We start from the raw sequence: 16,028 nt of genomic DNA, 5'->3' as shown, positions 1-16,028 counted from the left end.
GCTACCTCATTTATACTTTTTTTTTTTTTTGAGATGGAGTTTCACTCTTGTTGACCAGGCTGGAGTGCAATGGTGCGATCTCTGCTCAGCACGATCTCTGCTCGGTGCAAACTCCGCCTCCCAGGTTCAAGTGATTCTCCTGCCCCAGCCTCCCGAGTAGCTGGGATTACAGGCATGTGCCACCATGCCCAGCTAATTTTGTATATTTAGTAGAGATGGGGTTTCTCCATCTTGGTGGGCTGGTCTCGAACTCCTGACCTCAGGTGGTCGGCCCACCTCGGCCTCCAAAAGTGATGGGATTACAGGCATGAACCACCATGTCCGGTCCATTTCTACTTTTTAACAGCCTATTAGGTATACAGCAGAATGAACCTCATTTACATTAACCCAGGGCTGGTGGCTTAGGATACTTAGCAGGGTCCCTTAGTGGCGGGGGAAGAGGTATGGTCTCACTCCAAAGCCCATGATTCTTCCACTACCATCATGGCAGCCTCTCCTTTGGTAGTTTTAAAAAAGCAACTCAAAGTCTTTTTTGGATATAGGTATCCAAAAAAGGTAATTGTTAAATTATCTTTAAATTGTGAAAAATTGTTAAATTTTTATACATGGTACAATTTTTTTTCAATTAATGAATATTTACTTCAACCAATTGATAACTGTTTACAGAAAGCCTACTATGTGCTCAGTGTTCTGCCAGGCCATAGGTATGAGGGTTAATAAATTATTCTGAAAGGGCATGGTGGTGTACACCTGTGGTCCCAGCTACTTGGGAGGCTGAGATGGGAGCACTGCTTGAGCCCAGGAGTTCAAGGCTCCAGAAAGCCATGATTGCACCCCTGCACTCCAGCCTGGGCAACAGAGCAAGACCCCATCTCTAAAAAAAAGTAATAAAAATAAAAAATAAAGCTATTTCCATGCCAGGGGTAGGTGGCTCATGCCTATAATCCCAGCACTCTGGAAGGTCGAGACAGGAAGACTGTTTAAGGCTAGGAGCTCAAGGCCATCCTGGGCAACGTAACAAGACCTCACCTCTACTAAAAATTAGCCAGGTGTGGTGGTGCACACCTACAACCCCAGCTACTCAGGAGGCCAAGGCAGAAGGATCACTTTGAATACTCCAGCCTGGACAACAAAGCAAGACTCTGTTTCAAAAAAAAAAACCTATTCCCACACCTAGAAAGACAGATGGGCCAAGCTTCTCTGTGCATTCTCAGTTAGTATGGATGCAAATACAAAATAAACAGTGCGTATCTGCAAAGTCAGTACTGGAGGCCAGAGCCAAAGCAAAGCAATAAGAAAAAGAAACAAGAGGAATAAATAATGAAAATGGAAAGACAAAGATGTCATTACCAGATGAACAAATGAAAGTCAATTAAAAACTTAACTGATAATTAAGTTTTAAGCATTTATAAATGGACCACAGGAAATATATCGAAGAACAAAAACAACCAGATCTGAAAAATCGTTATTTCAGGACACAGAGGAGCCAAAACCATACATTTTAGAAGCTCCCAATATTTGTTTTAATCTCTTCAATCACCAGTGTTAATGCTAAGGGTGAAGTCAAAATGTTTCTTTACCTTTACCCTCTAAGTGCAAGTAAACACAGAAAGTTTGTTTTTAAATAAATATTCAACTACCCTTTGAGAGTAGCAGGAAGAACATAAGCACAATTTGGTAATATGTGTGCAGTATGCCACATGTGAACATAATGTTGATAAAGGTTACCTGAGAAAGGGAAATGGGTAGTTATGAAACAATTGTTACTTAATTTAGCAAACTCCCATGATCCTGGCCTGACTTTCCTTCCATGACATGGGACATATGTCAAGATGTAACAACCCTTCATGTCTATCCAGGGCAAGCATATAAAAAACATATTTTGTTCCACGGGGGCACTGGAGCATCAATACAAAGTATTTCTTCTACTTCAAAGTCACTAAAAGCCCTAGAAAATGCCTTAAAAGCACCATCAATGTTCTAGACTTAAATAGTAATTTTTAAATATTTCTAAGAATAAGTTATCAAGTTTATCGAGATGATGGGGTCTTTTTAAAAAACTCGGCCTAATTTACCTTAATAAAAACAAGCCCAAACAAATAATCACATACACCAAAACTTTCCGGTCTGCCTCTATTATCCTCTTGTTCAATTTCTGAAAATTTTGCTGTTAGACTGTATTTGTGTTCAGCTGGCAATACAGGAATAATGCCAATATTGGAGTTCATCGGCACAGCTGTATCCACCCTCAAGTGTTAAGACTCCAGCAGAACCCTGCAGCTATTGCAAATTGTTAATATTGTGATTTCTGCAGAGATTCTCCTGCAGAGGCATAGAAACAGGCCCTGTCTTATTGTGGTCAAGATTTTTTACTTGTCAGTTCTCGCAACAATGAATGGAATCAAAATGGGTTTTGAGTTACCAATGACAGATCACTACCACCAGATAGTTCTGCATGGAATTTCCACAAAATACCAGAGGCTCAATGTGAACATGGTTGAGTTTCTCAGGAGGCTTATATATACCCTAAGTTAACCAAATACAACAACTGTAATTATTGCATTAGTCAGTAGAGATGAAACAGCACTTTAAAATAATTAAATCCATTATTTTATTCAATAGACATTAAGCAACCACAATGTGCCCAATGGTGTTGGGCCAACAACTAGAAAACTAGGCATTTGAGAAGTAACCTCGAATCCAAAAAGCTCATATTCGGATGCAGAATCTAGCTGGGTATAAGCCCAACTTGAAATAATAATTGCCATATAGTGTAGGGAAAAAAAATAACACACACAGACATTGATTTTGACTTGGATTTTGACTTTGACTTGATTTTGATTGGGAGGAGGGGGTTATGGTGGGAAAGTCAAAAAGGACCACCGAAATGCAATGGCTCAGAGATGGCTGGGGGCATGAGCAGAATGTCACCTACTGGAGAAGTGACGGAAGAAAGAAGAAAATTTCAGAATAAAAGCAAGAGTAAGCAAATTGCTAAGGCAAAATAGTTTTGGGTATTGTGACTGATCCACTTTGTATATATTGTACTGGTTGAAAGGACAGGAAAGCAGAGGGGACCAGCTTTAGTCAGAAAGGAGGTTGCATTTGCTAATATTCCCATGGAAACAAACCCAGACCACAACCAGCTGATGGAGCTTAGTCCACTCCAGGTGAACCACCTCACTAGCTTTCAGCCTTGCACTAGGCACTTAACTTTATACTATGACAGGTCCTAGCTTACAAGCTCCTTAAGGTCTTTCCAGGTTTTTTTTGTTTTGTCTTACTTTAAAGATTTTTTTTTCTTGAGGCAGGGTGTCACTCTGTCGCCCAGGCTAGAGTGCAGTGGCACAATCACAGCTCACTGCAGCCTCGACCTCCTGGCCTGAAGCCATCCTCTCCCTTGAGCCTCCTGAGTAGCTGGGACTACAGGTGTGTGCTACCACACCCAGCTAATTTTTATTTTTTATTTTTTTGGTAGAGACAGGGTCTCACTGTGTTGCCCAGGCTGGTTTTCCTGGCCTCAAGCCATCCTCCGGGCCTGGGTCTCCAGAAGTGTGGGGATTTTCTGAGGAATAAATCAAGATTCTAATTCTGCACAGTCAACTCCATATTTTTAACATTTAAGGGTTCTACTCATGTACAGTAGAACCATACCCCCTGATAGAAACATACCCCCCTTTTTAAGGCAAATACAAGGAAAATGGATCAATACTCACTGTATCAGTTAAATTTCCACAACTGTGATTTCAGTTAACGTAGATCTAACATTCCAATAATAACCAACTCTGAATTTGCACTATTCCCATTATCTTTAAGGTGTATCACAGAATTCTCAAGCCCAAATTTATTTAAATCCATTTTAATTCAGTATGCCCCTCATGCTTCACAGCATTTTCTGGGAAGATAAGTGAAGTGAGAAAAATTATGCCAATGACAGATTGTCACCAGTTCAGAAGAATAATGAACAAGCATGATTGGCAGAAAGGCTGCGAGCTCTGAGTCAGAACGACTGAGGCTGGACCCCCCCACCGGTTCACAGTGGTTAGTTAAGAGCACAGAGCCCTTCCTGAACCAGGCTACTGGAGTGCTCAATTCCCAGCTCCTTCAGTTACTCATAGGATGACCTTGAGGAAAGGACTTCACCTCTCTGTGCCTCACTTCTCCCATTTAATAGGGATAATAATACCATCTACCTCGCAGGATTTTTTTTTTTTTTTTTTTTTTTTTTTTTGAGACGGAGTCTTGCTCTGTCACCCAGGCTGGAGTGCAGTGGCGCAATCTCGGCTCACTGCAAGCTCCGCCTCCCGGGTTCACGCCATTCTCCTGCCTCAGCCTCTCCGAGTAGCTGGGACTACAGGCGCCCGCCACCACGCCCGGCTAATTTTTTTGTATTTTTAGTAGAGACGGGGTTTCACCGTGGTCTCGATCTCCTGACCTCGTGATCCACCCGCCTCAGCCTCCCAAAGTGCTGGGATTACAGGCGTGAGCCACCGCGCCCGGCTACCTCGCAGGATTTTTAAGAAGACTAAATGAATAAAGTGCTTTAAAAAAATGTTTGCTGTCTCGGGCAACTAACTTGACCTTGGCTTTCTCATCAGTTAAATGGGGGTAACACCTTCTTCACAGGGTTATCTGAAAATGAAGCTGAGCCTGAAAGAAATCTACCTCAGTGCCCCGCAAAGAGCCACACAGGGCACCTGTTTTATGCCTAGTCCTGTACTATAAGCTTCACATAGGCTATCGCATTTAATTCTCACAGCAGCTCCACAAAATAGGTAGTGTCTATTCCCATTTTGTCCACTCCATATAAAACCGACATGACATACGAAAGTAAACTGCCCTAGATCACAAAGTGAGCAAATGGCTATACCTTAAGCCTTAAATATATGTTACAAATGCATTTAACTCGGGGCCTTCGATTGGTCTCTGGCTGAATAACCAGTTATAAAAGACATTTTTGCAGACAATTCAGGCAGAGTGTTAAAGACATCAGGGAATTATTAATTTTGTAAAATGTGATAATAGTATTGTGGTTTCACAGAACAGTATTTTTATCTCTTGAGAAGTAAGCTCAAGTATTTAGGTACAAGAGTCCCAATGTCTGCAATGTCTTTGAAATGGTTCAGCAAAAATACTTACGCCTGTTTTATTAATGGGAAATCTTTCAACGTTAGGAAAAATATGACTGAAAGGGAAGCTGCAAATCCATTCCCAGCAAGAAGTGGGTTACAGAGAAGAGTTCATGAAAGGAACAAAAGAGAAAGCTGAATGGCAGCTCGATGTCTCCAGGGTTAGAGCTTGGTTCAGTAAGGTTTATCTTGTCTGCAAATTTCCAAGCCATTCATAGCCATGATCAAATGCTTTAAAGATAGTGACAAAATAGATATGGATTTTAAAAAATTTTCCAACCCTATGCACAGAGGACGACTTACAATAGTTTGCTGATGCTCTTCACTTCTTAAATTATATTTTTAAAAGTCTGTAGAATTGTAAATTTTAACGTGCATTTTTATGTGGCGGGAGGGATGAAAGAGAGAATGGTCAGTGTATTTTCTATATGGAAGATATCTTTTGGGACCATTATCAACAAGAGCAAAGAAACTTTCCTGAATTACCATACATTAGAAGAATTTTAAATTGATATGGAAAACAACATTAGAAAACAAAACATTATTTTTTTAAATTAAGCACAATTTTACCATTTGCAAGATTCTGATTTACTGCATTCTGATGCTAAATGAAACAGATATTATCTGGACCATTCAACAAAACCTTTACTATATGTAGACTATCAAGTCTATTTTACCTAAAGTACAAATATGTCTCTCCTAGGTCTCCAGTTTGATGCCACCAGTTCTCTTAAGTAGCAACCCCTGCCTGGTTCCAAAGGTATCTGAGAGACCTCAAACATAAAATCATTACAAGAAAAAAATAGATCAAAATTCACCCAAAGAAGGAATCTAGCAAAAACCTAAGCAAATATGGCTACCTTAATCAAACAATAATTTTAGCTCTAGACTTAAAGACAGTGGCAGCAAACAACAACAAAACAACAAAAAAGCAATCACAGCAAGCTCTGTAATTCAGGGAGGGAAACCTTACTGTCACTACATTTAAAAGGAATTTTTCAGATGCGTCATTACACAGATACGTTGAACAAAATAATAGACAGTGGCTACCATGGCAGTTTACAGTCCACGAAGTCGCTCTTCTCAGGCATTTTAAGTTTTGTGCCAAGGTCATCACATTAAAAATAATCCCTATAAGCCCATTTCTTCAGTGGCTAAGGTGCCAAGGCTTTCTCAGTCTCTAAGTGAAACTAGAACTCTTCAAATATGTATCCTCTCAACTGGACTTGTGACAGCAGTGGAGGCTGCGGCTTCATGCTGAACTTGCTCTGAGAGCCTAAAATGGAGCTATTCTTTCCTCGCTGGTGATCCCACTCGAAATCCTTCTGCTTTGGATAGCAGATGGAGAAAGATGCAAGGCTAACAAGCTGCCACAAAAAGGGCCAGGTCAGGCCTGTATTCCCAAGGGGTAGAGCCAAGGTAGAGTGGTCAAACCTCTCCAAGAATCTGCAAGGCCAGAGCACAGCAACCAGCCTCACTGCTACTACTACTCTGTGCAGGTACAATCGAGGGCCCATAAAAATATTGATTTATTGGCCACGTTCAAAAGGCAGCAAGGCCCAGCAGCATATTCCTTCTCTGTATTTCAGCCCTAAAAGCGCAACTTTTTTTCATTTTACCATTTTAAAATGCTATATACGAAGACAAAGCAAAACGTCTGAAATAGAAACACCAACAGATGCGGTGGGACGTCTGAGACAGGCACACCAGCAGGGATCCTCTCCTGTGATGGGTGTCTGGAAGATCAGGGGTTACTGCAGTCAAAGTTCCCTGGGGACTCACAGGAAGGAAATCGAAATTCCCTTTCCCAAACACTAGCCCCACTCCCGCCCGGACTGGCAACAGCAGACGTCAAAAGATAAAGGGGGTATATTTAATAAAGTGAGTAGATTTCTTAGAGTAGGGCACAGCACTGTCACCTGCTGCAAGAGACAAGCCTCCCAGTAGCCCAGCCCTGAGTCACTTCCCCTCCCAGCACTCTTGAGGCTCAATGCCTGCGGGGGGCAAAAGACCTGGGGCCTCTGGAGCACGCCTCCCGCAGCCCGCACTCCCCTGCAAAGACGCGCGCGGGGCCTCCCTCCAGGGCGCGTTCCCGCGGCTTGCAACCGGCTCTTTGCGCCCAAGCCCGCGCCGCCGCTACCTTGGCTAATGGCAGCACTGAATGAAAGGAACCGATGCAGGCTCCGGATTTATGAATGTGCAGGGGAGGAGGGGAGGGATATCATGTGACAATAAAGGAGAGCGTCTTATTCACAAAAAAAAAAAAAAAAAAAGTGGCTGGTGGCGGGCACAGCCACTGAGCAGCAGCGGCGGCCGCCGCGCGGTGACCGCTCAAACCCCAGGCAGAAGACCTGAGGCGTCGGGCCCCGCGGCCCCGCCCCCGTCGCACCCGAGACTGAAAACGCCTCGGACTAGGGAGTGAAAATGCCAAACTGGACGCCTGGACCGCGAGGCAGGAGGCAGCTGCACCTCTGCCCCCGGCTGGCGACAGTCACGGGTCCCGCGCGGGGCAGCCCGGGATCCCTCCGGCGGAGCGCCCCGAGCATTGTTCCCCTCGGGCCCGCGGGCCAGGCACAAGCCCGTGCACGCGCACCCGCGAGGACACTCACATACATACACACACACACACACACACACACGCCCCTAGCGCGCTGCCCCGCACGCCCCCGCCGCACACGCCTCGGTCCACCCCGAGCCGCCCGACCCCGTAGGACGCGTGTGCCGGCCACAAGCGCGTGCACAGGCACTCACGCACCGCGGGGCTCCTCGGGCGGCTCCAACACGCCGGCCCGCGCGGGGACCCTGGCGCACCAGACCCCCGCGCAGCCCGCGCCCGTCCTCCTCTCGCTCCGCCGTGTTTTTTATGAATGAAAATGTGGTATGCAAATGAGAGCGATTCAAGAAAACGAAATGGCGGAGCCTAGGCCCCAGTGGGCTCCGGAGCGGACCGCAGGGCTCGCGGGGCGGCGGGAGTCACAAAGTCACTGTGCAAAAACCCACCGGTCCCGGGAAGCCAGAGTGGGGGTATCAGGTCTTCCGCTCCAGCCGCCGAGGATTTCGGGGGCGGAGGAGCTGTAAGTCCTCGGAGAGGGAGCGGAGACCGCCCGGAGGTCACCCGCACGCCCTTGGCCCCCGGAGCTGCCACCACACCAGCCCGCCGACCCTAGGCGTGCGCCCGCCAGCCCGCAGCAGTTTTTGCCCCCTCCTCACTTCAACAAGCAGGGAAGCCTCGCGTCCCAACCCCGACAGGTCAGCGAGTCGCTGCACCCCACGCCAAGTTCACCCAATAAGCGTCCCCGCCCGCATCCTCAGCCCCGGCCCCCACGCTGCCCCCGCGGGGCACCCTCGTCCCACCCCGCGACCAAACTTACTCGTCCGGGTGTGTTTCTTCGGTCATTTTCTTGTTCACCTAGACGCCTGTCCCGCGGCGGGCAGCTTTGCTCCCTTCATCTTCCTGTCCGCTCGCCCCCCTTCTTCACATCTCCGGAGATCGCCTGATTTGGGGAGGGGGGGCGGCTAGAGATGAAGGGGGCGCCGCAGCAGAAGGGGAAGCAGGGCGCGGGGTAAGGTTTGGGGGAAGGGGTGCAAAGGCAGGCTGCGCGGGGACTGAACGCCGCAGCGCCGTGGGGAGAGGCGGGCGGAGGCTCCGGGGACTCGGGAGCGGGCAGAGGGGGCGAGATTTGGGAAGGGGACGGCGGTGGGGGAGAGCGGGAGAAAAACAAGCGCGCCTCAGAGCGGCGGGGACTGCTGCGAGGAGGAGGAGAGCGCCGGCCGCGGGTGGGGGGGCTCGGTCCGGGGTCGCCCCCGGGGGGCCGGGCCAATCACGGTTCCGGGGAGCGGTCGGCGGCCGGGGGAGGTGCGCCTGGGAGGCGGTGCAGGGCGCCCCGTCCGAGCCCCATCTCTCGACTCCACCGATTTACTCCATATTGGATTCTCACCGCCGCCAACAGGAGGAGGAAGTAGGGCGGAAGCGATGACGTCTTCCCAGCGGCCAGAGGTGGTGGAGTGCAAAAAGCTTCCTACTTGCGACCGAAAAAAAAAGGGAGAAGAAAAAAAAAAACTTTGTCCCGCCTACTGAGCACGCCCCGCTTCCTCTCCCCCTCCCTCCTGGCTTCCACTCCCGGGGGAGCCGCGGAGCCGAGTTGTTTGCTTGCGCCGCGACCATCTGGCTCCGAATCCTCCTTGATTAGGGCTCCGGGTTTTAGGAAGCCCGAGAGGAGGGAGGAGGCGGGAGCGGAGGACTCGTACACATCTGGCTCCCGTTTTTGCCCCCTCCCTCCTTCCAAACCCCAAGATTAAAAATCGGGGGGTTGGGCGGGGGCGGAGATGGGAAACTCAAGGGAGGGGAGGGAGTAAAACAGCTGAAGAGGTGCTCAGGCTCAAAGGCACAGCTACCCCCACTGCGGGGTGGGAAGGTAGGGGCGGCGCAGGTGCCAGGGGCTGGCTTCTCCAGCCCAACCCAACCAGAAAGGGGAGGGGGTTCGATTTTGCCAAGGTTCTGAAAGGCAGAGGCTTTTCCGTTTCACGTGAATCTTGTGTTGTTTTTTCTTTTTTGTCTCAATAGAGGAATGGGTTTTTGTTTTGTTTTGTTTTGAGATGGAGTCTCGCTCTGTCCCCAGGCTGGAGTGCAGTGGCGCGATCTAGGCTCACTGCAACCTCCACCTTCTGGGTTCAAGTGATTCTCCTGCCTCAGCCTCCCGAGTAGATGGGACTACAGGCGCGCGCCACCACGCCCAGCTAATTTTTGTATTTTTGGTAGGGAGGGGTTTCACCGTGTTGGCCAGGATGGTCTCGATTTCTTGACCTCGTGATCCGCCCGCCTCGGCCTCCCAAAGTGCTGGGACTACAGGCATGGGCCACGGCGCCCGGCCAAGAAACGGATGTTTTTAAGAATCATTACTCGTGCAAAGAAAAAGGTCAACCCAGCACAGCCCAAAAACGTTTGCATTTCCGTAGAAATTATGGAATTTGTCGCGTTAAGAGGCAGCCCCGGCCGGGCGCCGTGGCTCACGCCTGTAATCCCAGTACTTTGGGAGGCCGAGGCGGGCAGATCATCTGAGGTCGGGAGTTGGAGACCAGCCTGACCAACATGGTGAAACATCGTCTCTGCTAAAAATACAGAATTAGCTGGGCGTGGTGGCGCGTGCCTGTAATCCCAGCTACTCGGGAGCTGAGGCAGGAGAATCGCTTGAACCCAGGAGGTGAAGGTTGCGGTGAGCCAAGATTGTGCCACTGCCCCCCAGCCTGGGCAACAAGACCAAAACTCCATCTCAAAAAAATAAATAAATAAATAAAAAGAAATAAAAAGAAACAAGGGATAGAGTCCCTATCCCTTGCTGCTCTCCAAACACAGTAGACTTTTCCATCCTCTTGAATGTCCATGGGACAATCTAGATGTGATGTTAACTAAATAGCAACCATTGAACAGGTTAAGAGATTAAATATTTGCCTCAGGCTGGGCGCAGTGGCTCATGCCTGTAATCCCAGCACTTTGGGAGGCCGAGGTGGGCGGATCACCTGAGGTCAGGCGTTTGAGACCAGCCTGGCCAACATGGCAAAACCCTGTCTCTACTAAAATTATAAAAATTAGTTGGGGGTGGTGGTGGGCGCCCATAATCCCAGCTACTCAGGAGGCGGAGGCAGGAGAATTGTTTGAAACCACGAGGCGGAGGCTGCAGTGTGCGGAGATTGCACCATTGCACTCCAGCCTGGGCAACAAGAGAGAAACTTTGTCTCTAAATAAATAAATAAATGCCTCAAATGTAGTATTCCTAAAATTTACATGCATATAGGAGCTACAAATGCTCCAAAAAGTTTCACCTTGAGTCAGGGAGAAACTGGTGGTTTACTCCAGGCTTTGTGCTTATCACAGCCATGATCTCTGTGGACATGGAGTGGGGTTCACGCTGGTGATGTGTGGTGGTGGGGAGGGCATAAACCAGGGGATGGAACAGCTTGGTTCTGGTTTTCTCCTAGCAGTCCTGAGACCCCGAGTGAATTTCTTTATAAAACAGGAATAACAAGGCCAAGCTTGTCTTTATCAGTTTTTGAGGCCACTGAGAGTTCCTGAGAAAGTACTAAGCAAAGGCAAGATCTCATTGTCCTCTAAATCCCCAGCAGGCTAAGGAATCTACCCAGGTCTCACCTTTGGCCATGGTTGCTCTTCTCCCTGGGAGTGCTGAAAGAGATCCCACCCTGTTATTCCTGAACTTCCCAGAACACAAGCACTTACCCATGTCAAAATTATTCACCCTATGGGCATCTCTTGGGCTCCACCCTCCAGTTTCAAGGTACACAAATGGCAAGGTGGCAGGTGAGGTGATTTAATTTCTGCAGGTAGGCCAGCTCTATGAGCAGGTTAAAATGGTGTCATCACCACTCACTCAGCCAGCTCTCTGCTTAATAGCAGTGAACGACTGGCCCAGCCTATGGACCAGGTTGCCAGGGGGACAATGATAAATATTCTGAGGTCCAGAAGTCCCCAAGTCCCCACTGGGATCACCTGGTGCCATATTCCAGCTGGGCTATCTCAGGCAGGCCCTTAGGTCCACTGAGCCTTGGGTTCAGTGTCTGTTGTGTAGGAATAGTACGCACAACATAGGGTTGCTGGGAATCTTAAATGGGCTATACAGATTCCTGGTAGCCCTTTCCTCTCTCTGACCAGCTGGTTTACCAATTGCCCCCCTCCACTCTGTCCTTCATGTTCCTTTAAATGAAGCCTGCCAGTTCTCTTCTGCCTTGTTCAACACCCAAAAGGGGCCTTTTGATGGAAACATTACTAGCAGGTCACTTCTTGGTCCTCCCCATCAATTACTGTGGTTGAGGCAAGTCTGACTCCTGCAGCTCCATAGAATAAATGAGGATATTGGGCGAATAACTCAGATATGTCTGTTGATCTGAACATCAGGGTGTTATCAAAGTCCATTGGATTGTTGCTGGAATAGGGGATATCACAGATTTAGGGCTTTAATTGAATGTCACTGCTGAAAGAGCTAAGGACCCATATCCCTGTCTCTCCCCACAATCGGCAGAACAGGGGGCTGCGGGAATCTCTGAACACAATCAAATCAATAGTGTTCAGTCACAATAGGATCGTAAAGCTTCAAAAGTAATATCGATCTGCTCACAACTTCACGCAAACCCAGCGGGGCCCCAGCGGGTCCCCCACCTACAGGCTTCTTCGTTCCGAGTCCTGGGCGAGGGAGCACCCCCACCCGGCTCTTCCCGCGGGCTGCCCGGAAAGCCCGGAGGGCGGAGCCGGAGCGACCCTCCGCGGCCGGGAACGGGCATGCTCAGTAGCCCCGCAGGTCCTGTTTCACTGGGAAGCCGGCCGCGGCCCCCACCCCTCCCGCCTGGCTCGGGCGCCAGGAGAAGCGGACATTTTAGCCTCCTCTGCAATCCGCTCTCTCGTTCGTGTCCTTCTCCCCCTTCTCGTCCGGTAGGGCCGGCAGTGTAGATTTCCCAAGGGGCGGGGGTGGGATCTGAGCAATCAGTCGCCCTCCCCACTCCCAGGGGCGGGGAGGGGGGTGATTTAGGGAGGACTCCACGGGGCCCAAAGGTTCGCGCCGCCCTGCCGCGGCCCAGCCCGCAGAAGCCCCCCGCTGCCGCGGCGCCCCCGCTCCCCGCCCCGCGAGGCGCGCGCAGCTGCGCCCAGGCCTGTCCTCGCTTCACCCCCACTCTGCCCCTTCGGTATTTCTCAATGACCGGCGCTCCGAGGACACTTCCGACGCGGGAGGGAGGGGGTGTCATTAGCGCTCGGTTTATCAGTTCCTTCCGGTCTCCCGGAGCTCAGCTCTGCGCGCGGCCGGGCCGCGCCTCGGGCGATCTGGTGCCTTTATTATGATGTTTAAGTAAGCAGTCGTGTGTGCCAAGTGAGTTTGTAGCCCAGCTGTCTCCCCCAAGCCCCGCTGGCAGGAATGGAAACCCAAGCTCTCTCGTAATGCAGGGGATGATGCAAACTTAGAAACTGACCCGGCGCCCGGGAATGAGGCCCCCCCGCCCCGGGCGTGCGGCGGCCCAGTCGGGGCATGAATGGCTGGAGCCCGATTGCATAATCTGCACGGTATAAATAGCCGGCGGGCGGGCCGCTGACGCGCTCGGTTGTGCCGTTATCGTGCAATGCTTCATCCCCGGTGCCGTTCACTCCCAGGTCGTTTTCCCTTTCAGCTGCAGTGCTGGGATTTTAAATAGCAGAGATGAAAGGCCTCTGCCCCCGCCTCCCTCCTCCCCTGAGTTCATGTATTATGAATGAAACGCCAGCCTCGCTGCCTCCTGAGGTGCTCCACTTCAGGCAGGAGAGAGGCTCAATGTCAAGGCAGCTGGCTACCAAAAGTTGGGTGTGTGCGTGCGTTGGGGAGGGACGGAGAGCAGGAAATAATTGACAGGCTGGGAAACATTCTTTTCGAGAAAATGTAACCGCTCAGGGTTTGCCTCTGGAGTTTCAGTTTACAACTGTACAAGCCTCAGTCAATTTAAGAATGGATTATGCAAAGGGGCTTTCGACTGCGGCTTGCTTGCCCTCACACCGTAGGCCGCTGTCTCTGTGGAAAGTGCTGTTTCATTCAGAGGAGCTGGTTCCCGCCCTCCCAGGGAGGCAGCACACATCCCCTCTCCCCTCTCATCCCCCACTTTAAGATGAGCCCTGAGAACCCTTGAGGATCTCGAGAAAAGCCAATGCTGATCACTGTAGCTATTCTCTAGTTCCAGAACCCCTTGGAAGCCTCAGCGAGGTCCAAAGCTGAGTAAGTTTTAAAACGTATTTTTTTTCAACTGTTTTTCAAAAATAGGTTATCATTTTAAAAATTAAAGGATGCAGCAAGTTTTCGTCTTCTCATAAATACCAGATTTCAACTTAATTTCTTAATATAAAAATGGCCAGTTCTTCACAAATGGATTTCTGACATGTGAAGGACAATGGTCAAGGTCATGATTTTTTTCATTGGATACCCATTGCTCCAGTCTGCCTTGAAAGCACCAGGGCTCTATGAGGCAGTGGGGATACAGGGGTGAAGAAACCCAGGCTCCTTCCCTCCAGGGATTCGGTCAGCTGGGGCAACAGGCATGTAAAAAACACATGAGGCCGCGAGGTAACAGCTCTGAAAAATGGAGTAAGCAGAAGAGAAAGCAGGGGTCAGGGAAAGGATCCTTGAAAGATGCTGGGAGTGCCCTTAGATAATTGGAAGGGGAGGGATCTCCGGGATAAAGAGCCGGGTTACCACGAAGGCCCTAGGTGCGAAATAACGTTGGGAGGAGGGGGAAGGAGGTGCGGGAAAGGGTGGAGAAGGGTAGAAGCCAGGTCAGGGAGGTCACACAGGCCTTGCTGAAGAAGGTTACCCTTTATTTTGAAATCATGGAACCTTTTGTAGTCGATTCACAGCTAATCTTTGTCTAGTCCCAGATCACTGCAGTGGCTCCCAAAGTTATGCAAATATGGTGCAAGTGGGCATCCATTGTTCTGGGATTAGGGCATCAAACCAAATTCACAAACTGACAGCTCCTAGGCCAGATAAGGCCCCAGACAAGTTTTGTTTTGCCTGTTTTTGTTTGTTTGTTTGTTTTTAAATCAAGCTAACAGCTTAAAACCAGAATATTTCACATAAAACTCAATATTTTTGGCTCCTCCTGAAAAAAATTAAAGACTTAGCAACTGTGAGTGCCAGATTTCTGCGGGGTAACAGTCGATGGTTGCTGAGTGGAGGCTGCCCTGTCGGGCTTCTGGCTCCTGGAGGCATTTGAGCTTTTGACCCCTGGCATAACAGGATGTTTTGTGACTGGGTGAAGGCCCCACTCTGAGACCCCAGGCTGGTAGAGCTTGTCACTGGGTAAAAGCAATTTGCATGAGGAACGCTGGGCCTCTTGGGAGGCCAATCACCAATCTCCTTACCAAAGACACTGTATTCTACCTAGGCAGGCAGCCCACAGGCAGGGAGCAGTGAGGCTCCTAAAATAACAATGAACATTGATCCCAGCTTGGGCTCTGTTTCCAGGGAACCCAACCTAAGAGAAGTAGGCTCTCTCCCACCAGGGGAGCTGGAGGGGCTCAAGTGATCAGCTGAGCAAATCACCAAATTTGTGGAACAGGTTTATACAAGTTACATAACCAAATAGTTTAAGCAGGGAATGCTTGGCTCAGGTTTTGTACTTTAATAGGTTATTCTTAGGCCTGAAGGATGGTTTGTTGGGAGCAGAGCAAAGACTGGTTTGGGAGAAATTTTCCTCTTCCATGACAGGAGTAACAATGCATGATAAAGCACAGTGACAAAGGCCATGGAAAGAAGTAACCAATTCCAAAGACACAAATGGGGTCGAAATGACTTGGCTTTATGATCTATTAGATATGGGGGCTCATGGAGAGGTCTAGGATAAATTCCAAGTTTCTTTCCCTTTTCCTTGGGAAATTGGGTGTTTTCTGGTCTCTTAACAGGATTAGGGTAATAAGTGGGGAGTAAGAAGAAGTCTGGGATCACTCAAGATGGAGAGACATAATGAGCAGTTGCTGCCACACAAGTCTGGGACCCACACAATAGGTCAGAGACTGAGGGATATAGATAGGACAAGACTGAGTGCAGCAGATCCTGGAGGTGGAGATGGAGAGACAGTTCCCTGAATACATCATTTGAGCAACTGGATTCAATCTTGCCTGAAGCCCGAGGATGATCTGGACTTTTAAGATGTAAAAGCCAATATATTGTTTTTTGCTTGAGCTAGGTTGAGTTGGGCTTTTGTCACTTGGAGCCCCCAAAATTCTAGCTAACAAAGTAGAAAACCATACTTTGGATAGTGAAAAAGATTGAGAGGAACTAAGGAATGGAACATAAGGGGAATTTTAGAATGTGTGTTTGCAATTTAACACAGGGACATCTGGGGTCTTTGCCAGGGAGTTTCATAGGGACTCTGATT

At 49.1% G+C, this 16,028-nt stretch overlaps 1 protein-coding gene across 4 annotated transcripts in view; it reads right to left on the bottom strand.

Annotated features, from left to right (window-relative positions):
- The window catches only part of SPRED2 (sprouty related EVH1 domain containing 2), a 122,835-nt gene extending 113,302 nt beyond the window's left edge, over nt 1-9,533 (bottom strand). The window contains exons 1-2 of one of the 4 annotated variants that reach the window (XM_055240719.2): nt 9,068-9,533; nt 8,501-8,623 (exon numbers count right to left, since the gene is read on the bottom strand). In XM_055240719.2, the coding sequence (XP_055096694.1) occupies nt 8,501-8,526 (26 nt within the window). In that variant the 5' untranslated portion in view covers nt 8,527-8,623; nt 9,068-9,533. Of the gene's footprint in view, nt 1-8,500 lie in introns of all 4 variants that reach the window. The other 3 variants (XM_063617911.1, XM_055240718.2, XM_063617910.1) reach the window with 3 other exon arrangements.
- Nucleotides 9,534-16,028: the final 6,495 nt, after the last annotated feature.

This window comes from Symphalangus syndactylus, chromosome 14, assembly GCF_028878055.3.
Source record: "Symphalangus syndactylus isolate Jambi chromosome 14, NHGRI_mSymSyn1-v2.1_pri, whole genome shotgun sequence".
In the NCBI taxonomy this organism is placed as follows: domain Eukaryota; kingdom Metazoa; phylum Chordata; class Mammalia; order Primates; family Hylobatidae; genus Symphalangus; species Symphalangus syndactylus.
The sequence above is the reverse complement of the archived record's forward strand: the minus strand, read 5'-3'. Positions and strand labels throughout refer to the sequence as shown.